At 39.3% G+C, this 24,426-nt stretch overlaps 1 protein-coding gene across 2 annotated transcripts in view; it reads left to right on the top strand.

The window, feature by feature from the left end:
• Positions 1-533: 533 nt before the first annotated feature.
• Positions 534-24,426, top strand: part of NEBL (nebulette) — a 249,204-nt gene continuing 225,311 nt past the window's right edge. For both annotated transcript variants that reach the window (XM_039704809.1, XM_039704799.1), the window contains exons 1-2: positions 534-861; positions 1,936-2,030. In XM_039704809.1, the coding sequence (XP_039560743.1) occupies positions 793-861; positions 1,936-2,030 (164 nt within the window). In that variant the 5' untranslated portion in view covers positions 534-792. The remainder of the gene's footprint in view (positions 862-1,935; positions 2,031-24,426) is intronic.

Below are 24,426 nucleotides of genomic sequence, written 5' to 3'. Positions count from 1 at the left end.
CCCGCGGGACCGCTGGTGAGACCCGGCGAGACTCGGCCCCGGCGAGGCTGCAGCGCCGCGCCCGAACACCCACGGGGCCGCGGGGCTGGGGAAGGCACAGGCGCTCCGCACCGCGGTGCCTGCGGGGCTGGGGAAGGCACAGGCGCTCCGCACCGCGGTGCCTGCGGGGCTGCGAGCGGGAGGCCGGGCCGCAGGTGCCCCGGGCGCACGGCCAGGCCTCGGGCCTCACCTCGGGGAGCTCCGAGCCCCCCACGGCCCCGGCAGCACCGTCGCTGCTCCTCCATCTCCATCATGCCCATGTCCATCTCCGTCCCTCTCGCTGGGGCCGGCCCCGCCCCGGCGAGTCCCGCCAGGTGCGCGCAGAGGCGCAGCGGGCACCCCGCAGCCATCTCGCCCCGCTCGGGGCGGCTGCGGCGCGGGGCTCGCCCTCCCCTTCCGCCCTCCCCTCGCTGCGGGGTGGGCTTGGCTCGGCGTGCGGCTGCAGCGCGGGGCTCGGCGTGAGTCACGCAGCCCGCGGCGCGGCGAGCCGAGCGCGCANGCGGGGGCGGCAGCGCCGGCTCCCCGCCCGCCCACTCGCACATGCTGCCGAGCCGCAGTCAGCTGGAGCGCCGCTTCCTCCACAGCCGCCGCCGATGACCTCCTCGCCCGCCCGCAGCTGCTGAGGACCCCCAGCGTCCCCGCCAGGGCAGGGGATGGTCGATCGGCCTCCCGCAGCCCCGTCCAGCGCAGCCCGCCGCACCGCAACCTCGGCCGCCGCCGCCCGCCGGAGCCGCGCCCCGGAGGAGCCGCAAAATGAACCCCCAGTGCGCCCGCTGTGGCAAAGTGGTCTATCCCACCGAGAAAGTCAACTGCCTGGACAAGGTGCTGGGGCGCGGGGGGGGCCGGGGACGGCGCCTCCCGGGCGTGCCCGTCCCGCTCCCCGCGGCTCCGGCGGGGCGGGCGGGGCAGGGCCGGGCCGGGGGACACGGGGGACACCGCGCCAGGTGAGGGCTGCGGGACGCGGGGGTCACCCGGGCTGGTGCCTCTTGCTCCCCCGAGCCCCAGGGGCTGCGGTGCCCCCGGGGGGACAACACTGCCGGGACCCCCGCGCCGCCGCGTCCGCGCTGTCACCGCCGGCGGGGCAGCCCCGCGTCACCGCGCTGGGAGCGGGGCCGCGGCGGTCGGGGCGCCCTGCGGTGCCCGCCCGGGAATGACGGTGCCCGCCGGGAATGACGGTGCCCGGCTCCCCGCGGCCCCCGAGGGATGAAGTTGCAGGCGGCCCTTTCCCGGCTGTAGCTGTCGGTGCCTCCCGGAGCTGGGGCGGTTGGCGCTGCCCTGGCGCCATGGCCGGCTTGGCGCGGACGGGGCCGCGGTGGTGGCAGCCCCGTCCCGCGGGGGTGGCCCCGGTGGCACCGCGTAGAGCCCAGCGCGGTCGCTCCGTAAATAACAACAGTGAGGCTGCGAGAGATGCGCCAAATTACCGCCGTCCCCGGAAAGGCAAGGCGAGGCAGTAGAAGCCTCAGGAGGAAAATGCCGTATTATGTGCTAAATTTAGTGTCTGTGCGGCGTACCTAAAAGCCAGCCGTCACATTAGTTGGTGATTGCATTCGCGAGTAATTGCATTCTTAGCAAGCGGCGTAGTTTTTTTTTTTTTATTTTATTTTTTTTTTAAACGAGGGAAACGTCAAACTCCTGCTTCAGTTATCTTTAAAATCATCCTGGCAAGGTCAGCATCCAGCGGGCTTGGCATTCACCTTAGCTGAGAATTTACATTTCTGAGAGTGTTTCAGAAGTGGCTTTGGTTTCATGTGAAAATAATTATTTTGATTTAGTTAAGAGACCTATAATGCATGGCCAAAATATTGACAAGTAATTGTGTTTTTATGTTTACCATACCCTAACACTGCTTTCAAAATATCACTACCATAATTAATTCTACTTTGCATTTATTTACAGTACTGGCATAAAGGATGTTTCCACTGTGAAGTTTGCAAAATGGCTCTTAACATGAATAACTACAAAGGATATGAAAAGAAACCTTATTGCAATGCGTAAGTATTGTAAATGTCAAGTCTTGCAGAAATGCACATGAAAAGAAAACCTGGCTGTGGATATTGTCAAATAGGTATTGTCGTGCTGTAAAAACTTAATCTAGAGAGAGCAGTGCAGTCTAGAGGAGTTCAGTATCTTTTCAGATGGGGTATTCTACTTGCATTGGTGTGATAGGAGATGAAACTATTTGATTATGATGTGATTAGGCAGTGTTTTCATATCAGATGTGAGGATACAGGCTTTTTTTCCTCCCAGAAAGTGTTGGATCTAGTACTGACTCCTGCTACATTCATTATTGGCAGTGCTGGGTTACAGTTGTCCATTATGCAGCTCTCTATTCAGGGTTATGGACCTGATCAGCGTTTTGTAATAAGAAAACAAAGTGCTTCTCGGTTGTGTAGTTTACCAGAGACAATACCCTGTTAGAAATCATGACAGCCTGTTTTTAAAACTGTTAGTTTTTTCATATATATCATGTTTCTAAGCTAGGCATTTAGAAAATTTTTGCTTCTACTGCTTCGTGCTATTCTGTTAGATTTTGATTTAGAAAATGGATTAATTTTGGTTTGATTGTTCTCTAGTATACTCCTCATGTTGCATTCAACTTTTAGATTTTATTGTTGTGGGGATTTTGAAGTATGCTTTGATATTTGGCTTGTAAATACTGCAGAAGAGCATTTGATACACTGAGAAAAAAAGTTGCTTATTGTTATTTGTACCATGCTTCTAAAATTTGCTAATTGCACTTCAGTCTGTTTTAATCTTTAGAAACCATTATAATATGCTGTTTTAGAAGGATAGCTCTTAAGATTTTGGACTCAAATGTGTTCTGATATGTAACTTGTATATTGTTGTTATTTTCACTTTTATGTACTTAAAACATGTTTTAAGAGACAGAGTTTTGAAGCTATGGACATGTTTTATTTTTCTTTAGAAATATTCTCCTGTACTTAAAATATTTGTTTGATGTTGAGATAGACAGTCTGTGGCTGGCCATAACAGAAAAGTTTAACAGCATATGGCCATTTCTTTCAGGCTAAAATTGAATCCAGTCAGTGTCTAAAATACAAATTATGTTATAAATGTGCTGTGCTGCCAAAACTTGAAACACCTGTTTCAGTGTGCACAGTTGTACTTGGATTGCTTTAGGAGCATATGGAGTTACATCTGTAACTTGCTGGCTTTCCTACAGTGCTCCACACAGTGTAGAGGGTGACATTAGGCCTCTCCTAGCAGAGTGTGGTCTGTTGCCAGTGTCTCGGGCTGGGGAGAGCCGTGTAGGAAGGGAGTCATTCCCCAACAGGTGGAATGCCACAAGCTGAGACTCACCCCGAGTGTTGGCCCTGGGTGGGATCCTGCGTGTGGTGCTGTTTGAGCTCAAGTACAGGCTTACATCCTTTACAGTAATTATAACTCTGACAGGTGTCTTTTACCTATATTTTGGTGGTTAAATTTCAGTGATGATACTTTGGTTGCTTGACCTTTCTCATCTAATCAGATACGTACTTAATAAGATTGTTATTGTTCATTTATAAATTCTCCTCCATGCTGATACATGGGGGTTTCCAAGCTGTGCACATTTAACTTCTGTTGCAGGAGAGTTTTTCGTATATGCAGTTATGGCTTGTGGTGTGTCCTTCTGTTGATGGATGAGGGGGAGTAAGGATGACGGATGGATCTGTTATGTACCATTCAGGTGCTATTCTTCCTGGCAGTTGCTTTAAAACGAGCTTTGTGAGAGTGAGCCTTGAAAAAAATAATCTCTGCCTTTAATGTCTCTCAAACCTGATGTATGAAATGGCAAACAGCAATGTAAAACTATTTAAAGAATGGGGGATTCTTTCCATTAAAAGAGAGAGACAAAATATAATGTGTAATCTCAATTTCTAGTAAACTTATGTTTGGTGGGGTTTTATGCCGCCCTTTTTTAATGAGAATCTTTAATCATATAATGTAAATAATTTCAAGTGTTCTGTGGGACCATGAAGGGAAGACTAAGGTCTGCTTTGTGGTTTCAACAAACCTTAATATTCTTCAAAGGACAGTTAAGTTGTTTTTGCAAAACTGTGTTTTGAAAATACAGTTGGTTTAATTTTTGAGAGAATCTTTGCATCTCAAAAGTAACTAATTTGCAAGGCAGACACCATTGCAGTATTTCAAATTACGATGTGTCTTATTCTGTTTTTATTAGTAAGAATCAAATCCATTTTTATGTTAAATGCTGCTTGATCATAAAATCTGCAAAGAAAAGAATGTAAATTTGCTCATACAAACACCTACAAACACTTGACAAAGAGTAATTACTACTAAACTGTTTATTGAGGCCATCCATTGATAAGACTGCAATTTGTAGATAAAAGTGAAGAAGCATGCATTAATCTGAATGGGAGAGGAATGCCATAAAGTTGTTCAACAGGTTTGGAAGCCATAGTTAGCTTTTCATAAGGACAAGTTGGAAAGCATGTATCTCTAGTAATATCTGTGTGTGCTTTGATAATTCACAGGTCAGATAAGTTTATTGAATATATTTTGACCTTCGGTCTTAAAATCGTCCATTCTTTTGTTTATTCAGGGGCTGAAATGAATGAATTTTGTTACTTTATTGGTAAAGATCAGAAAATATTTAATTGTAAAACATAATTGTTTTTGTGTTAATATAACAGAATGCTCATCTGTGATTGTTCAAACTATATATTTGGCGGAGAGAGTCAGGTCAGACATACTAACAGGAACTAGCAAACCATGAAGGAATATATTGCAAATATACTTTAGTTCAGTGACCATTAGAAGAGGGCAGAAATATTTGTAAATGCAGGATCCTGCTTTCTTTAAAGGCAAGTTTTTTGCTGGACATGTTGCCACATTTCCATCTAAATGATTGTATACTTTCCTTGTGATAAAGAGACACTGATATTAAAAGTAATGACTGGGCCACTGACATGGCTTCTGCAAGTTGTAGATCTGTGTAAGATTTTACAGCAAGGTTAAAAGGAAAACTTTGTGTGTATGTGTACAGTATGGCTTTGAAAAGAATCATCTTTGGATAAAGGAATTTTGTCTCCTTTAAACCTTTCAGTTCTCTTACTTGTAGAGAAAAGCTTGAACAATTTTGTCCTCTTTTTTATTATTTACGTAATTAGTGAACTGTTTGAGTCAAGATAGTTACTTCTGCTTGTTTGTGTAGTGCTTAAGGTATGGTGCTTTTATCTCAGCTGGGACCTCTGAGCAGTACAGTGCTGTAATAATAACTTAGAGTATTGTGTTTCTCACTTCACTTGCATTAACATTTCATCTGAAAGGCCTCATACACAACACCTTGAGGCTTGTAGATGCACAGCACATGGACACTGCTGGGTTTGTCTTAATGACTTTAGAGCCTTTTATTTGCAGTCTGATTTAGATATGCCATGTTTCTGGATTGCTGCCTGATTTGTGAAATAATGTTGGGCTCAGACAGTTTTGCAGTTGAGCCAGGTGCTATGCATTGACTGAAGCAGCCATTCTTTAATGCAGATCTGAATCCCTATTCCACCTTAATATCTGCAGATAGATGTTATTATATACTTGTTTAATATACTTGGAAATGTCAAGGAGAAAAGTTGATATTATTGTCTTTTGCAAACTCAGAGCTGACCCTTTCCAGCTGCAAATAACCAAGATGATGCAAGGAAAGGAATGGCATTTTGGCAGCTTACCACTTGTGTTCTGGAGCTTGTTAAATGATTGAATCATGTAGGATGATTATATGGTAACTTATTCTTATGGATGTTCATATAAATTCTCCTTTTGACAGATTCACTAGACCAAAACACAAGACTACTTTTTATGCAAAATGTAGAAGCTGAAATGCATATTTTTGGAATATGCTCTCTGCATTAGCTTTACCTGCTGATGCAGACAGACCTTCCTGTGTATGTGTGAACACATCCAACAGACATACTTTTTAATTTCTGCAAACCTAGTAGCTTCAAGCTCCATAAATCTGATATACCCTCTTGCCAAAACAACCTCACTATTGCAATAAATTCTTCTGAAATACTTAGTATCTAAAATTTTGCTACTTGCTTGCACACAGGGTTGTTTCATTCAAGTTTTTATGTATGACAGCCACCATATGGAATGGTTACATAACTTAAAATTTAAATTAACTGTCATCAGTCTTAGTGTGGATAATTGACATGAAGAAAAACTCATAATTGCTTTTATTTTTTTCTCCTAGATTTAATTTCTTTGTAACTGGTGCCATTAGGAAATAGATAATTCAAATGCATTTGAAATATTGTGATGTTGTTAGAAGTACTACAGCTTCAATGTGCAAGTGCAGTCAAACCCTACATTTTAGGATACCCTAGGAGAGGGGTAAAAAATGTAAAAGTGATTTCATATCACCTTGGAAATGATAAGAACATCGTACATCTTTCTGGAGAGTCACATGGTCTGGAAAATGGAAGCAGTGGCTTTTAGTCGGTGGATGAATGTGGTCATTAAGTGGAATCCATTGTCTTGAAAGGTGAACTTCTATATAGAACTTTGATTTTAGCTGTGAAACATGAGTGGTTTTTATTTCTTTTTTTCTCTACCAGTGAGAAAATTACAAGATGATGACTAGGAGTGTGATGATATTATCTTGCTAAAAATAACAAGCATTATCTTAGTTTTCAGTATTGATTTCAGCAGGTGGTTATTTCACAATTTAAATATGTCAGGAATAAAGACATTTATGTAAGAAGCAGAGAGAATAAGCCTGAAATCTGATGGGGCAACTTCAAGGAGTTGCAGTAAAGAGAGTGCATAGAACAAACAGGCTTTTCAAATTCTTCATCTTACCTGGGAAAGGAACAACCCATAAACTCCCTTGCAAACCTTCCTAGAAAGCAAGGATTGTACTTTATCACTTTATTAGCTTTGTGTATTGAAGATTTTCCTGTTAAAATGTAATATTAAATGGGCAATGGAAATAACAGAATTGCTATAAAGACAGCTGGTAAGGGTCTCAGCTCAGAGCCAATTATATCTTTAAAGTCCATTACTTCTTGTTCAGAATCGTATGAATATGAGCTCCAGTATTTGAAAACATTTGTCCCTCCTCAGCAATCTTTTCTTTAAACAAAACAGCTCTACCTCTATCCTCATCCTGATGGATTGTATTTTATATTAATTCTTGTTTCTTTACCTTGAATTATTTCCAAAGCATATATATCTCACTTCGGTGCCCAGTGGGACATTACCAGAGCTGGTACAACAATAAGAGTACTTGTACATAATTTTTCTCTTAAATCCCAGTACAGTCTTTTCCTTTTAATTTTTTTTCTGTTGTAAAATCTGAACTATTGTTAAATTATATTTGGATTCTTGTAGGCTATGTTTTTATGCAGACTTGCAGCCTCAGCAGTGGTTATTATCCATTATCTGAGCAGTTAATTGTTCTTGGCTAAACACAATCTTCCACTTGGTTCTCATTGAGCTGAATCTTCTTTTTTTCCCTAGGCTGCTTCTCCAATTTGTCAAGTTCATTTTATATTCTAATTTTGTTCTCTAATGTGCTTACAGCCCCCTCCTATCAACCTGTCAACCCTCCCACTAGAAAGCCTGGAAGCACATCGCAAATTTAATAAGTATAATCTTTATTTCATCACCCAGATTGCTACCTGAAGGCCTGGAAGGGTATTGGGAGCAGTATGTACCACTGTGGTCTGATGCAGCCTTCCTTTCTGTAGTGAGCAGTGATCAATAAGAGAATTACTTTATCTTCTCTATCTATTCATGGAGTGCTAGATCAAGCATTGAGTTCTGTGTGAGAAAAAGTAAAATTGTGACATAGCATAATCATGGATATTTATGTAGACTCTGCTTAAATATAAGGGACAACTATAGATAGAAGAAACATACATTCTTGCTGCTCAGTTCTGTGTTATTCAGTATTTAGTCCAAATTACTATTGGTGGTACCCAATAATGTAAAGCTGAGCCTGTTTGCTGGAACAGTTGAAGGAGTTTCTTAGGCAAAATATATTTAAGTCTCTTAAAGGTGTTTGATGCATATATTTAAACTGTTCCAAGAAGGCACATAAGAACACTTTGTCAGAGTTGCTGAATAATGTGCATAAGGCAGATGGTGGTTAGTTGCAGAGGAATTACTGAAGAATAATCATCACTGACACTCAGATCTTAGGAAGAGTTGGGCTGTTTTTTATTGCTATGACTGCATCTGAATAGTGGGATACAAACCTATTTCTTGGGCTCTGTTTCAACATGTTTAATCAGCCATGTCCTGATTTCACGTTTGGTCAAGATCTGCATCTATTAATTGCGTGGTGGGCGTGCAGGGAGAGGACTCTGTCAGCTCCAGCAGGTCCCTTGGTTTTCAGTGTGGCAAGCTGTGGAGGGCACCATGGTGACCTAGAACTTAGTGCAGCCAGCCTGCTTCCCTGCTGGTCCTAGTGGAGTAGAAAAACAACCCCAAGGGAGATGAATTGTTACCTTTTCTCTCAGAGCAGGTGAATTCTCACATTTCATTGAGCCAGTTCTGTCATATCTAGTTCCTGATGTGAATATAGGGTCTGTGTTTGGAATTAATGTTTTAATATTTTACCTGTAGGTAAAATAATGTTGTTGCCCCTGTTGTTGCTCCGAAGTACACTTACAATTTAGTATTACTTAGGGAGTTGCTGGGACAAGTAAATAGAAAATACGCAGATGAATATAATGCAATTAATTTTATTTGATTGCACTAAGCATAGACAACCTTGCTGTGTGGAATCCTGTTGCCTATTGATGTCTTGGCTCAAGTATATGTGTTTTTAATATCTATAATTATTGGCCATTGTAGATAGCAGATAATTTCTCCAAGGAAGAACATATGCATATCCTCAGCACTTTTAGTCATAAAATATACTAAATTTATTCTCAGGGGATTGTGATTATTGAGACAGTTTCAGTAAGAGGGTTTTTCTTTGCTTGCTAGTCTTTTAGCAACTGTTGATGCTTAAGATAATCTTCAGTTTTCTTACTGTTGCTTTCTGTACTCAGTCCTAAAGGTGGTTGAAGTTAATTTCATTATATTTATTAAAATACTAAGGCAACAGAACAAGAACCATAGATTAAATTTTGTGATTCCACATAATTTATTTTCATTGCATGTCTTGAGTTTTGGAACCAGTTATAACAAGCCTGTGAAATCTTGATGGAATGGTTTGGTAACAGCTTTGTGGTTTAACTGTTTGGGGTTTAAAATGTTCTAAACCATAGAGATTCCCATCATATTTGCCAAAGAACTTAAGTGTTTTCACTTGGCTGAATTTGAAGTTCTGTGCCGCTCTGCTAATGTTGCTGTTGGTAGCAAATAAACCTGCTGTCCTGAAATGCTCTCTCTACTTTATAAAGCTTGAAGAAAAATAAGTGTATGTTGCAATCTTTCATACAATTTTGAATTTTTTAGAGCTGGTGATTGCCAGTTGAGAAAGACAACATCATGTCAGTCAGCTCAGTGTCAAGCAGCATGTGTTGCTGTCTCCATGCAATGTCTGTGAAAGCTTACTGTAATTATCCAGACAATAAACTATCTTGGTTGAGTAGTCAATTACTTTTATTTTATTTTAATAATTTTGAATATTGTGGTGTGCTTATAGAAACTTGCTAAATTTAGGGATTGTAGAAGTTACACTTCAACTGCTATGTGATGTTGAAGTCCCTTGAAAAGGAGACAGTAGGGAAAGGGAAAAGTTTGCCCTAAGAGGAGGTGGGCAGAGTATTTGTTGAATAACTGATCTCTCGTTATAAGTGGCACCAGCCAGTTCATGCTGCCTTCAGTTATGCCATCTCATTCTGCAGCTTTTTGGAAAAAAAATAATTCTGCTTAATTTGCAGATCAATCAATTTCTTCTCTCTCTGTCTCCCTCTGTTTTCTGATGTTGGAGTAGATGTTAACATCTACTACTGGCCAAGCTATTTTCCCTTGCTTTCTCTTTATGTTGTCTCTCTAATTTTCATTTGTACTAGGGGCAAAAGTCTAGCTGATAAGTAGTGTAGAGTTTTTAGTCTCTTGTATTTCCTTCTCCCCATGTCTCCTATATTCCTTCTCCAAAAACTTCTGTTCTTGGTTGTGCTGCAGTTGTGTGGTGGTGACTAATCCCATCACATCTTAGTATGAGGAGGGCACAAAAATGTGCCATCAGTGTCACAATTGAGAGGAGACTACAGCAGCTTAAAAATTAAAAACTAATTGTAATTTAAGTATATATTGCAAAGGCTTTTCTGGGAAGTGCATAGTTACTCTTTAAAGAGAATTTCTAAAAAATGTAGAACTATATGGATACTGGACAAATTGCCTTTCATGCTTCACAGTTTCAAAAATTCACACTATGTTTTTTCCCCTCTTAGGAGAGAAAATGTGTGGAGGTAGTCCATCATGTTCTTCCTCTCTAAATAGCAGGTTTTTTTTCATGCAGGTGTATTGGTGTAATGCCAATTTCACAGATTTAAAAATAAACTTGTGCTGCAATTTAATTTACTTATATCTCAGGTATTTTTTTAAAACCTGGCAAACTAAGTGGTAATAGCTGTTTTTGTTTCATTCTGTTCCAGTTTTACTCTGGAAGAATTCAGTACTTGTAATGCAATTCTTTTTAACATGAGAAAACTGTATATAGAAATACTTAGGGAAAAAATTTTAAAGAAAAAAAGATGCTGATTTCAGACTTAATTAAAATGCAAGTGGCTAAGTTTGTGAAGGGGAAAAGTGGCAAGAGGAAATAAATTGTCTGAATAAAAAAACATGGACTATTTCTGCTCAACAGTGTGGAGTGGCACACATTCAACACAGTAGGATGTTATGTTGCATAGTATTGGTTGTGTGTATCTGCAAATGCAGAAGGGAAGACATTTCTGACTGGATTTTCTCAGTCATATGAAAAGAAAAGGGACCAGTATGAGGATTTCTAGCAGCAGAAGTGCTCAATAAGTGTTTGATCAGGAGATGATTAACACTGTTAGAACTGGCAGCGTGCTTGGTGTGTTGCTGCTGTAAGGGAGGTGCCAATACATGTTTTAAAGAACCAGCCTGGAAATAGATATGTGGAAAAACAAAGCTTCTTAGGGGGCTTGGAGTTACAATTTTGCTGTAACATAGGAAGGTGTGAAGTAGTAGTATATTTTGAAGTAGTAGGTAGGAATTTGTCAGGTGATTAAAAAAGAGATGAAGCTTGTTAGAACAGTTATTATCATCTTGTTCAAACACTGTGTCATTAGCATGAAAGTGTTAGGAGTAATGGAGAAAGGAAAAACCAGACTGGAAGAAAAAAATGTAGCAAAATACATATTTAGAAGAATAATATTGTCTGAAATAAGACACCTCTAGTAATTTCCCCAGAATTTGTCTCACTTAATGGTGATGTCTGCTTCCACTAGGGAAAAAGAAGAGGATGCATCCAGAGGAAACAAGGGTAGATGGGAAAGAGAAATAATTTACAGAAGTGTTGGTTGAACTTCTCAGTTTAGCAATAGCAAACTTACTGAGATGGTTGCACTTTTGAGTCTTGGATTAGGAATGGGCTGCTATCATCATGAATCCTGTCATGAGCTTTTGGATTATTTTGATCTGAAGATCAAAATGGAGATTAAGCAGACATTTCCAGGTACCTCACTATTGATACTGCTTTGTGGCTTCTGTTATAGTTGTGTCAGAGATGTTGGAAATCCATATTAACCAGAATGAAAGAAGTTGGAAGGATAAAAAGGAAGACCAAGTAGATGAGCTTGGACTGAGTTAATGGTCCATGCCATACATGCCATGCTTCACCACACAGTCAGGTCTCAGTTCTTGCAGAATATTTGGTCATTCACCACACAGTCAGGTCTCAGTTCTTGCAGAGTATTTGGTCAGAGTCCCTTTAATTCTATCATTATTTTAATGATAAATGGATATTCAGAATAGGAGGTACTGTTATATGAAATGTCATCAGGTTTACTGCCACTGCAGGCACTGATGACTTCATCGAGCTTTGAGGAACATGCAGTGAAGTGATTGCTGTGAAGTTAGGAATTAATGGGAAATATCGTGACAATTGGGAAAAAAAAAAAATCTCAGTTTTATGCTCCCTGAAAAATATTTCTGTACACTGAGCTAGGCTACCAAATAGTGCCCCTAGAAAGATGAAAATCTCGAGGGGAAACTACGAAGTGCAGTGAGAGTCATGTGAAAATGAAAACAGTGTGTGCTTAGTTTTTTTGGTAGTCTAATTGAGCAAGGGTGGATTGTAAACATGCTTTTCCTTTTTCCATTGAGATGAAGATGCATATTCTGAGCAGTGATAATTTAGATTGGTGCTATTGATAGTATACATTTATTAATTATGAGAAATTTAGCATAACCAAAGATTTATTTTTGGACTTTGTCTTGAAATGTAAGAGATCTACAAGGAGATTTCATTCTATAGACTACTAAGCTGCTTCAGTACCTATGGATATTTTTGTAAAACTTGAAAAATGTAGCCCTATTTATAAATGATTGTTTTCTCCACTAGTTACTTCAGGAGGTCTGGAAAGACATTCTAAAGACTGAATACAATCTGGTCAGGCTGTGTATTTATTCCTGTGATAAAGAGCTTTCAGGATGACTCCTGTCTTTGTGAAGCTGAGACTTGAAAGAGCAGCATTCAATTTCTTTTACTGATTAAGTGCTTAACTTTCATGACCATTCTACTGCTGCTGTTTCAAGCCTCATTTGGGTCAGCAGCAGGAATGTCTCTTACTGCCCAAAAGGCATTGACAGATTATGTCTCTTATGCAGAATAATACTGCATATGCAATATATTAAAAGGAAAATTTAAGCTTGTTAGGCTGGGTGTGGATGAGAAGGAGATTGTAATGGGCTTTTAGAAATTGAAGGAAACAGGGTAAAAATGATTACTTTTCTCTAATTACTTATTTCAGCTTGAGGAAAATGACAGTTTCCCATTTTTTGTAACCTCCATGCTGTCAGTTTTGTTCTGAGGGGACATAGGCTCTGGCAGAATTAGTTTGGTGAGCAAAAGCAGGCCATTTTTGTTTTCTTTTGCCATTTTTCTTTGTGCATTGGCAAAGCCACCTGGCTGATTGGTGTCAGATCTCTCCAGCAGGTTTCTCACCTCCACTGCAAGCCTCAGGTGTGTCAGTAATTCTGCATCTGATGTGCTGTGAGCACTGCCCCTGGTGTGGGACAGGTTTGTCTCCCTTGTTGCTCTGTTTGCACACAATTTGGGTGTGCTGTGTAAATGTTTAAGGCTCTCTTTGATGTGGATCCTCAGACTGCTGCCAAGGCAGTACTTCACAGCTGGGATAACAGATAACTAGCACATACAGTTAATAGTAACTATAACAGCTTATACCAAAGAAATTGGAACTGGGTGTTCAGGAACAGACTTATAACAGATCTTTAAAGCTGACAGTCTAGTAGATTAATGTTTCAGAGTAAAAATTATTACTAATTAATTTTATGCCTGCTAATTTTTTTCCCCAATAGATCAGTTTCTTACTAGGAGATGTTTTGCATGAATTTGCCAGTTTGAACAATTTTTTTCCTCCTGTAAGAATCTATGTGTTATCTTTGTTGGTTTTGTAGTAGTAGAATGCTTTCAGGGACAAAGTATTTAGTTTTGTCTGTTAAGCTTATTTTGCTCATGTGTATTTTGCCAAAACAGCTACTATGTAATTAATACAGACAATATTTGAATATTTCCTTATATTAATTTTATTATAGTTGTATTTTACATTTAGTGATATGATGCCAATTTGCAAATAAGAACCTATGAATGTGGAAACAGATAAAATACATTGTTTTTAAGAGCATGGAGTTGTAATGTAGTTGGGGATCTTCCCTATGGCTTGTGAAGAATAGTCATTTTTAGAGAAAATGTTCCTTTTGGAGAAAAGTTTGATCCCAATTCTTCTTACAAAAAAAAAGTAGTTTCTCAGTCAGAGCTGATGTTACGAATGGTGCGTGTATTCATGCAGCTGGATGTGAGAAACTGCTGCTTCCTGAGGTGTGGGAGAAAGTTACAAAGAAATTTGTAGTAGTGAGGGCCTTGTGGAACACTGTAACACACAGGTTTTATAGCTCTTGTAGTCTCCATTTTTATCTTCTTCTTAGACGTGTTTTTTAATTTTATTTGGGCTTTATTAATAAACGTGTTTGTTCTTTTTTATATAGACTTATTATTTTGGGTTCTGCCCCCATTACTTTAACATATCAAGCAGTGTGTTAGAAAGGCTGTCCACAACAACTGTGTTGAATATTGCCCTGGAAAGTAGTAATGTGTCATCCAAACAATCCCAATACTGTTAGGATGCTTACAAAATCTTTCAATATAGATCTAACTTATTTTGACTTCAATTCCTTACCTTCTGTGGCTTGTGTTTCCTGTATGATTGTTCCAGAAGGTTTTGTCTCAAGCTCTAAAACTGAGGGTGTATCTGCCAAAGTTTTTAGACTTGTTCTGAAGGTGCAAAATCCGACTTAGTTTTATAAACCAAGTGACATTTGGAACCCAATGTATTCTGTACTCACACATATGATGAATATATTGCTAGAATGGAGACGTTGAACAAAGCAATTTAAAATTTAAGAAACATGTTATTTTGTTCTGTGAATGATGCTTTTTTTGCTGTGTGTTTTTGAGAGAAACCTTTAAGAATAAAGAGGAACTCTCTTATTTACACAGTTATTTTTTATACACAAGATAGAGATTAATTTAAAATTCTGTGTTGCCAGAAGCATCTATATCCCTTATATGCAACAAGAACAATAACAAAAGATACTGCTTTGACTAGTTTATTTATAGTTTTAGTGTAGACTGTTACAGTTGTGGTTATTTTAGATTTATGTCCTTGATACTTTGTTGTTATCACAGTAACACAACCAGTAAAGTCTTTACTGGTTTTACATATTCTTATGCAACATAATTGCATAGGAACTGTGAAAGTTAAGTTTGAACTGTTAAGGTTAAAATGATTCCTTTACTTTTCCTCCCAACTGTATGTATATCTACTTTCACATGAACCAATTAAAAAAAAATTCTGGATTTGAAAAATTACAACTCTAAGTGCAAAGTACAAATCAGTAAATTGTAATAAATAAATTGTGTTGTTTTCCCATCTTTATTGCGTGTTAGTTGACATGTGTTTATTCTGGGACGAGCTGCATTGGTCATTTCAGTATATATATTGCTTGCAGTTTTATTTTTTGTTTTTGGCAGTTTAAGTCAATGAGACAATTTAACAGTAACAGATTTTTTTCTGTCCCAATGTAGACTTGCTGTGAGTATGGTTATTTGTAGTTGCCCCCAAAAAGTCACACCTTAAAATAGGAATGCACTGAACACTTAAAAGGAAAAGATCCTGCAGAATCAGAATGTCATTTTTAAAGTGAGATACTTGGAGAGTACTATAATCCATTATATCGTTTGTTTGTGGAGTGCCTGTTATTGTTGTAGTTGAATACTTTTTTACCCAGGGGATGTTGGTTATGTAAAGCTGTATTGTAAAACAGTACATGTCTCTGAGGTGGGCTGGAATTCTTCATGTCCTGGAACATTGTTTGAGGACTGACTAGTAAAAGTGAAGACAAGTAACTGAAACAGCCTTGCCATTAGTGCAGACTATTACAGGAAGTTTGAAAGAATGAAATACTCAAAAATACCATATGAATGCTAGTTTTTACCGTATGGTGGTAGTTTTTTACCTTATGGTGGTAGTTTTTTTTTAATGGACGTTGTATTGTAGGGGACCTTTTAAATGCTAAAGGCGCTTTTTGGATGTGGTTGCAACTAGTAATCTTAGAACTGTTGCTTGTAGCTCCTAAACATTGTAACTCCTAAACATTATTGGAAAACAGAAGTGTAGACAAAGTCTCTGAAAAGTAATTGAAAAAATTAATTGAAGTGGGCCACTAACTACTCTACATTCTCTTTTCTCAATGGGAGGAATTAAAAAAATACAGCCTTTTGTACATTTTTGAATGTTCAATTTGTCACCCTTTTCCCAGCAGGAGAGACATGCTCAGTGGAATATCTTGTGGTTTGATTTCATTTGTGTTGTAAGCAGAGCAGCTTTTATTTACTTTACAAGGATATGCACACATTAGTATAGTGGATTATGTTGTTAATTTATATTTTGACTGACATAACATATTAAGACTCATAACCATTTCTCTAGGACAAGAAATATGCAAAGCAAAGGGGAGAGAATTACTTACTGTGTTATACCACTGGCACAGAGCAGTGGTATATTAAAGTGCACTCTTGGTGAAAGATGAATGGGGAAATAGAAAAAATGTGCCATTCCAGCAAGGCTGGGGCATGGACAGAGCTCTCATTGCAGGAGAATTTAGAGTAGAAAGGGCTCTACACATATTATATGTTCTTTAAATGTTTAAAAGATGCAAAAGAACTTAAAAGCCACTAGTGAATAAAGCTGGCAAGTTTTCCTTTCTGCTCCATCCACACAGTTTGTTAAATGATTCTCCTTGCTCTGGTAGCAGAGAGCCTGCCAGGAGTGCATTAAGCTTCGTGATTAATATCTGTCACATGTTTTTCTCTCATCTTCTCCCCAGCAGGTGGTGTGTATATGCAGTACACTTTTCTTTTTTAGGTTTAAATAAAAAACTCTTTGCGAAGATGCATATATGTGTAAAATGAGGCAATGTTAAATTAATTAAGTGGAACATGTGCTTGGAGCAGAAAGGGCTTGTGCTGTTCCTGGTAACTGGGCTGAACAAGGAACAAAGAATCTCCAGGAAGATTCTGTCTCCATTGCAGCTGATTTCTGCTCTTGTTCTAGGGATGGCTTGTGAGCCAGTAGTAAAATAATAGTGTTTGTCCCTTAAGATTGAGTTAACACAGCCTGGACTGTACTGACCATACCCTGAGTCTGGGATCTCAAGGAGCAAAGTCATGATCCTGAATTTTGGAAGAGTGAGCTACCAGTTGTTGAAGGAGTTGGTGAATGAGGTCCCCTGGGAAATTGTCCTTAGGGACAAAGGAACTGACCAGAGCTGGCAACTCTTTAAGACCACTTTCCTTAGAGCACAAGAGGTCTCCATCTCAGTGTGTAGGAAACCAGGCAAGATAGGCTGGAAACTGGCATGGCTGAGCAAGGATCTGCTCCTCTCACTGAGGAGCAAGAAGGGAATGCAGAGCTCCTGAAAGAAGGTCAGGTTACTTGTGGAGAGTGTAGAGGTATGGTTTGACTGTGTAGGGATGGGGTCTGGAAAGCCAAGGCACAGAAGGAACAGGGCTTAGCAAGGGATGTGAAGAATAACAAGAAGGGATTCTGTAAGTCAGAAAAGAAAGGGCAAGGACAGTATACCCTCCTGAAAAATGAGAAGGGAGCACTGACAACAATGGATATGGAGAAGACTGAGATAGTCAATGACTTTGCCTCAGTCTGCTGGCAGCCAGACCTCCCATATCACTCAGGTCTCTGAGCCTCCAGACCAGCTGCATCCTGGGCTGCATCAGAACTGGAGTTAGCAGCAGGTCAAGAGAGTTGGTTCTCCCTCTCCACACCTCACCTGGAGTGCTGCATCCAGCTCTGGGGTCCTCAGCACAAGAAGGATGTGGACCTGTTGGAACTAGTCCAGACCATGAAGATGATCAGAGGGGTGGAGCACTTCTCCTGTGATGTCAGGCTGAGAGACTTGGGGTCATTCAGCCAGGAGAAGAGAAGGCTCTGGGGTGACCTCATTTGGGCCTTCCGGTACTTCAAGGGGATTTACAAATAAAAGTGAAAGTGACTTTTAAATGGATACATAGTGATAGAATAACACGGAATCATTTTAAAGGAGATATTTAGATGTTTGGGTGAGATTCTTTATTCATGGTGGTGAGGCACTGGAATAAGTTGTCCAGAGAGGATATGGATACCAGCTCCTTGGAAGTGTTCAAGGCCAGGTTGGATGGGCCCACTGGGTCAGCATCTGATGGGTGGCCTTCATGGTGGGTGGGGGTTGAAACTAGGTTCCTTCCAACCCAAAATGTTCTGTGATTCTATGTTTAAGTTTGAGTTGGGTTTTAAAATATTTAATCACATTTGTTATGAGGTCAGATAATTTGAACTTTGAAACTCTGTGGGAAGGCAGGACTGACAGTGGCAGGAAAATTTCCCATGCTTACAATAATCTTTTTTTGCTTAAAGAGTATTCTGGTCCATTCTGTTGGAATTGGAGCTTTCTCATGTTCCTTGATAAGCCCATAGAATGTCTGAGTGCTGGAGTGATGGAGACATGCCTGCCAAGTGCAGCCAGTTGTTAGAAAGATGCTTATACTTCTGTATTTCTGACTGGGAAAAAAAGCAGTTTTTCCATATTGGAAGTGCAACAAAAAAAATTAATCATTGTATTACAGTATTCTTCTTTCACATTGCATATGTGAGTATGATATCTTCTCTTAAAAGTTGTAGTAATGACTATTAATAGATTATTTAAAGTAGTATATTTTTGTGTAATTTGGATACTGTTAAGTGGAAGAATGAAATGCATATGATGAATAATTAATTTGAAAAATTTTTTAGTTATTTTGTCTGAAAAATACACCATGATTGTCAGATCTTTGCAAGGTTCATTGTGTGGTGGAAATGCTTATGGCTGATATTAAACAGATTTACATTTTCTTAGTATCTAAACTATTTGAACAAACATAAAACTAAGCAGTCATTCTTCTGTTAACATGATCACATTCTACTCTCTTTGGCTGTGCAATGTGAGGTTGTATTTGGGTACTGTTACCTTGGAATTTTAATCTTATTTACTCAAGGTCTTGGTTACAGTTGCTTAGTAACATGCTGTGGAAAATGGATTTGTTGATTTATGATATCTACAATATCCTTATAATTAAAGATGTTGAAAGGAAAGCAAGTGCACAAGATGGGTGTGAATTCCAGCTGTGTGTACGTTTCTAATAGCTCCTGTTTTCACTATGTATCTTACAATAAGTGTCTTTGTAGGGCCTGGTGTTTTATTTAACTCGCCTCACTCACACCTTTGTACCAGGCTTCGTGGTAGCTTTGGATAATGCTGTTTTACAGCATTTTTAGGTGAATCTGAAGTCCTGAGATTTAGCAGATAACTCCACTGGACTGCAGTTCCACCATGGCAGCTGTTTTCTCAGATTTGCATTGATGTCAGGGATAAATAAATCAATAACTGTGTGTGTGTGAGAGAGAGGCTCATATGCATGGTGTTACACTCACATTCCTGGGAGAGAGAAGTATGTTAGAGATTAAGCATCATGAGACTTGTAAAACATCTTTCTTGACAGCTGAAGGAAGTATCTGGAGAGGTGTTGGCTGTTGAGTGTTGCATGTCTTCAAATACTTAAAATTGCTGTATTTTGAGGTTTCCTGAAATGTTTAAGGTCTTTTCTTTCTTTGCAAACAGGACTCAAGATTTCTGTTTACCCTCTGCAATATATTACAGAAGAATTTAGAAATTGAAAAGTTTCTAACACTAGCTAATTGTTTAAAATGCCTGTGAAAGCAAAAATTAAACAAGGACCTCTGGGACAGATGGAGTGTTATGAAAATCCTGGAGCCTACTTTAATCACAGACCCAACCCCATGAAAAAATGCAAATTAATTTAACGAATTTATATATAAACCAGACTGAAAGTCTTGTATGATGAGACCTGAATTTAGTCTCTTGTGCTTTAGAATATAAAACTTAAAACATTTAAAAAACTGTGAGGCCAGATAACAGGAGGTTTTGTGTAGGGCAAAACATATTGGTGTTATATAATGAAATAATAATAGTTTTGCCTTTCTGCCTACTGTATTTGCCTGTTTCCTTGTGAAATGAAGTTATTCAGGTTCCTGTGAGGCTGAGAAAATTTACAAAGGCAAAATACATTTAATTTCTTCAGGTTTCTTCTCTATGTAATGCAAGAATGCAGAGATAATTATTATTATTTTGAAAGTGCCATTCATAGGCCTCAGCTCAGTTAAACGTTTCTCTTCCTGCTTTCAAATGCTTGTAACCTTTATGGTTGTTTTGCTATTATCATATCCCTTGACTGGAAACTGTGGGTGGCATTCATCTTGCCTACCTTTGACATATCCCACACTGATATACGTAAGCCAAAATCATTGTAATAGTCCTGTTTTTGTAGTTGGTGGAGAAATAAATGCTTTAAGATTTCAGTTCATCTGACTCATTTTATGATAGATGAAACAGACTTTATTCATCATTAATTAGGTTAACTTAATCTGCATGAGTTGGCTCGGCTGCAGAGGCTTATCTCTCATGAAGCGAATTTTCTGTGAGAGAACCAGTTCACAATGGCTGTCCCTGGACAGCTGTCAGAATCAAGTATCTTAATTTTCTGGGGCTCATACCAAGTCAGGTTTCCAGTCCTTTGGTGTTTCATAGGCATTTGGGCAAGTTTGTGGGAGTGGAAAGATTTCAGTTGTTCCATTCCATTTTTAAGCCTGTTTTTGAGCTCTGCCTGTCACCACACTGCATCTCTGCATTGTTGCCTTCACATTCTTGTGTTATTCGAACCTGCATCATAAATGTAAAACCAAAAAAATGTCAAGTACAGAAAGATCCAACATTTTGTATATCTAAATATTTGTCTCATGGTTTTAGAGAGAAAATACTGTTCTGTTTTTGGTGATTGTTTTCTGCATCTCCAGGTTGCACTTGAAGAATGTGCTCACAGCCGGTCCCCATAATTCAGTAAAGATAAGGACAGACAGGAGAGGGTCCAAAAGAGGGCCACAAAGATGATTGAAGGCCAGCAGAAACTCCCCTTTGAGGAAAGATTGAAGGCATTAGGTATTTTCTTCCTGGAGAAGACCCAATGATGGCCTCATTGCAGTGTTCCAGTACTTACAGGGCAGCTACAAAGAGGCAGGAGGCTCTCTCTTTGCAAGGAACCACATGAAGAAGACACGGGTACAGGTTGCATTGGGAGAACATTTATCCTGACGCAAGAAAGAATTTATTACAGTCAGAACATCCTCTTCAGGGATTTAGCAGTCCCCATCACTGGAAGTTTTCAAAATGCAGTTGGACAGGAGGCTAGGTGATGTCACCTGGGACAGTTGTCCCATGTGAGGCTGATCTGCATGGTCTTCTGAGGTCCCTTCCAACCTGGGCTGTTCAATGATTGTATGATAGATCTGAAATTTATGTCAGTATTGTCTTGGGTCTAATAACCAAGGACAGTTGTGAATTCCTCAGGCATGGTTATGAAGAAAATTAGGCAATTTAAACAGTTTATTTTGTATTGGTGAGTTTATGGAGATTTCATTGGTTGTTAGCTCTCTTAAAATTGACAGTGCAGGGCTTATTCAGCTCAGATTTATGAATTTTGAGCTATACGTTAGACTGACATTTAAAAACAATATGTCATATAGCCTGAGGAAAAAAGGTTTCACAGACAATTAAAAATATTGCAAAATGTCTGAATTTAGTCATATGCCTTTTTAAATCTTAATGAGAAGCATAGAGTAACTCAGCATTAAGAATCTCTGCTATTTAGAAAATATATTTCTAAATGCATTTCCTAAAGTTAGATGGAATTGGAATGGTCTCTGAGACTACATGCAGAGGACAGGGAGGTAAAAGCTTTTATGACATCCAGAACACATGATGACACCGAATGTTAGGCTGTCCAGTGAGCAGTGACCTTTTTCTTCCAAGGCATAGGATCTCAGTCGCTTGGGGCACCCCTGCAGCCAGACAGCAAAGAAGAACCATACTCTTTTATTTAGGATGTGATGGAGTGCTGGTTTATTTTTCCTTTTTTCCCCCAGTTTATTTTTGTCCTTTCAGAATGATTTGATTAATTGGTATTCAGTGTTTGGAAACCCTATAGTCTTTCATTAAACAAAAAAATTAATTTGCTCAATCCTAGTCAGCAATTTATCTCTTCTCTCCAAGCTCTCTATTTGTTTTATAGTCTCCTGTGTGCTTTGTTGATCTTTTATTAAAAAGGAAAACATAAATTCTTGGACAGGAGATCTGTGTTAGGAATTCTAACCTATGTGTATAGGTTAGAATTACTCTATACCTAGTAATTCTTAAATTTATGGAATATAGATCTGTCACTCTTCACACACACAAATACTATTCAATGAATTCTATTAAAATGTATCTTTTTCTGTTAGCTTCAAAGCTCAAGGGAAAATTTTGCTGATGTTGGTGATAATTCTGTAGGCAATTGAAAGCAGTACTTTCAGAATACTCTGCTGGTTAGTCATGACCCTTTTTTATTTTCCAGGCTCTTGGAGGGGGCAGTTGGCATTAGGGCTCATTAGCCATGGCTGCAGCACAACGAGTTCCTCTGACCACACATCTCACAGCACAAAGCCATGGCCTGGCAGTGGCTCGATCTGCTGTAGATAGAAAAGGGGACATATTGTGACACTCTGCCTGTACTAGGACCAGAATTCTGCCTTTTTTCTGCCCACAGCAAAGCATCATGCTGCCTTTGTGGCGATATAATCGCTCACTTGGTAATGAAGTTTCCATCAAGCGAGTACCCACCTTGTTCTGTCTTCCAAGTGATTACTTCCCAGTTGTGTTGAAACATGGAGGCTGCTTTCTGCTGTTGCTTTTAGGTGTTTGCCTGGGCCTGCTGGATGATGTGCTCTTAGAACATTTGAAAAAGCAAGATTGAAATAGCTGTTATCCTGTGATTTCCTCCCCCTCTCTCCCGTTTGATTAATAAAAGTGAACAATGCATATTTTGAGGTAGGAAAAACCTACCCTTTACTAATATTTTAGAAATGCAGGTCCTTCTGTATTACCTCTAGATTTCCTTCTACATCAGTACAACTTGTCTTTGGTATGAATAAAGTATTTTACTTAGAAAGAAACACTAACACAGCACTTTCTGTTTGGTTTGGTGGTTGATGTTATGGGTTTATTACTAACTAATAACATAGAACTGTGTTTCACAGAGAAAAGAAGTGCACAGTTAGCCCATGTATGGCTGTTGTCTGACTATTTTTGTTGTCACTCACCATAGTTTGATTAACAACTCACCAAGTTGTTGATTAACAAACTTCTGGAAAAAAAAACTTGAGGTTGGTGAGTACAGTAATCTATAATCTGTCACAGTGAGAGAACCCACAGAAATGTTTGCTTTGAAAGAAGATAAAATTCCTTATTTTAAAAATTGTTCCTTAAGCATTTCATACTTAAACTGTTACAGTCAGATATTTTAATTAATGGGAAAATATTCAATTTGATTTATTGTTACTTGTTCTTTTTGAGGGATTCTTTCCCTTCTAATTTAGTTGTGGAGCAAAATTCTGCATAAGATAGACATTTAATATTAAATTTCTGGCCTAGTTATAAATGTACCCATAATCTCATAAATATTATTCTGACATTATCTGTGAAGTCAAAGGGAAGTTATGAATACATTTCTTGTTCTGCCCTTATAATACCTTATGTAAGATGTGTACTTCAGACTATACATAAATTAGCTTTTTCTTTTTTCATAGAACATTTCCAGTGTAACAAAAAGTTAGAATTTGTGGACATTTGTTAGTTTACTTTGAATATTGATTAGATTTTTGGTCTAACTATATCAGCTCCATATCACTATTCTTTGTAAATAAACTACATGGAAAAAATAGTGAATCTAGTTAAATAGTGCATGTCATATTGGTATGAGTAGCATTTACTGTTAATTTCATTTTTTCAATTAATATAGTAATGTATAAAACCAGAAGAAAGTGCCTCGTTAACCCCAGGTTTCATTGTTGATGACAAAATCCTATCTGTTTAAAAGTATAAGGTGCCCTTCATGTTTGGGTGTTCCCTTGGGTAATGATGAGAGCAAGCAAGCCCTATACCTGTGGTGTGGAGTCCTTTCACAATGCACTGCTGGAGAGACTCCAAATGGTGGTGGGGGGAAAAGCCCAGGCTGTGAGAGTTGGAAAGTTACAGCTGAGCTGGGAAAGGAAATTCTGTGGAAATGGAACTTACTGTTTTTCCAAGCATCTTCATGTTACTTCTTGCAAGCAGAAAGACACCAAAGACTTGTCCTTGCTTTAGCTGGCTTATAGGAGTAGGCTGGGTAGGACACAGATTATTACAGTAATTGGCACACAAGGCAGTGGTGTACCCAGTAAAGTGCCTGGGGCTATTTCAGCTCTCTGGCACGAGTGACCAGGTATGTACCCAGTGCAGGTCTGTGCTAAGAAGCTGTGCTCAGCACACACCAGTAAGGAAATAAGATAATATCTAGAGAGGTGTCATTTTTTCTACCCTAAGTGGAAATAATATTAATATATAATAAGAATAAAATAATAAAAAGTAAATGACAAATCAGTGTAATTATTCCCATAGTTCCCTGTGTCTTTTTATAAATAAATAGCTAATCCATGCATTTGTCTTAGTGTAGTGCATGGA

The sequence above is a fragment of the Passer montanus genome, unplaced genomic scaffold (assembly GCF_014805655.1).
Source record: "Passer montanus isolate IOZ18808 unplaced genomic scaffold, ASM1480565v1 scaffold10, whole genome shotgun sequence".
Classification (NCBI taxonomy): domain Eukaryota; kingdom Metazoa; phylum Chordata; class Aves; order Passeriformes; family Passeridae; genus Passer; species Passer montanus.
The sequence above is the reverse complement of the archived record's forward strand: the minus strand, read 5'-3'. Positions and strand labels throughout refer to the sequence as shown.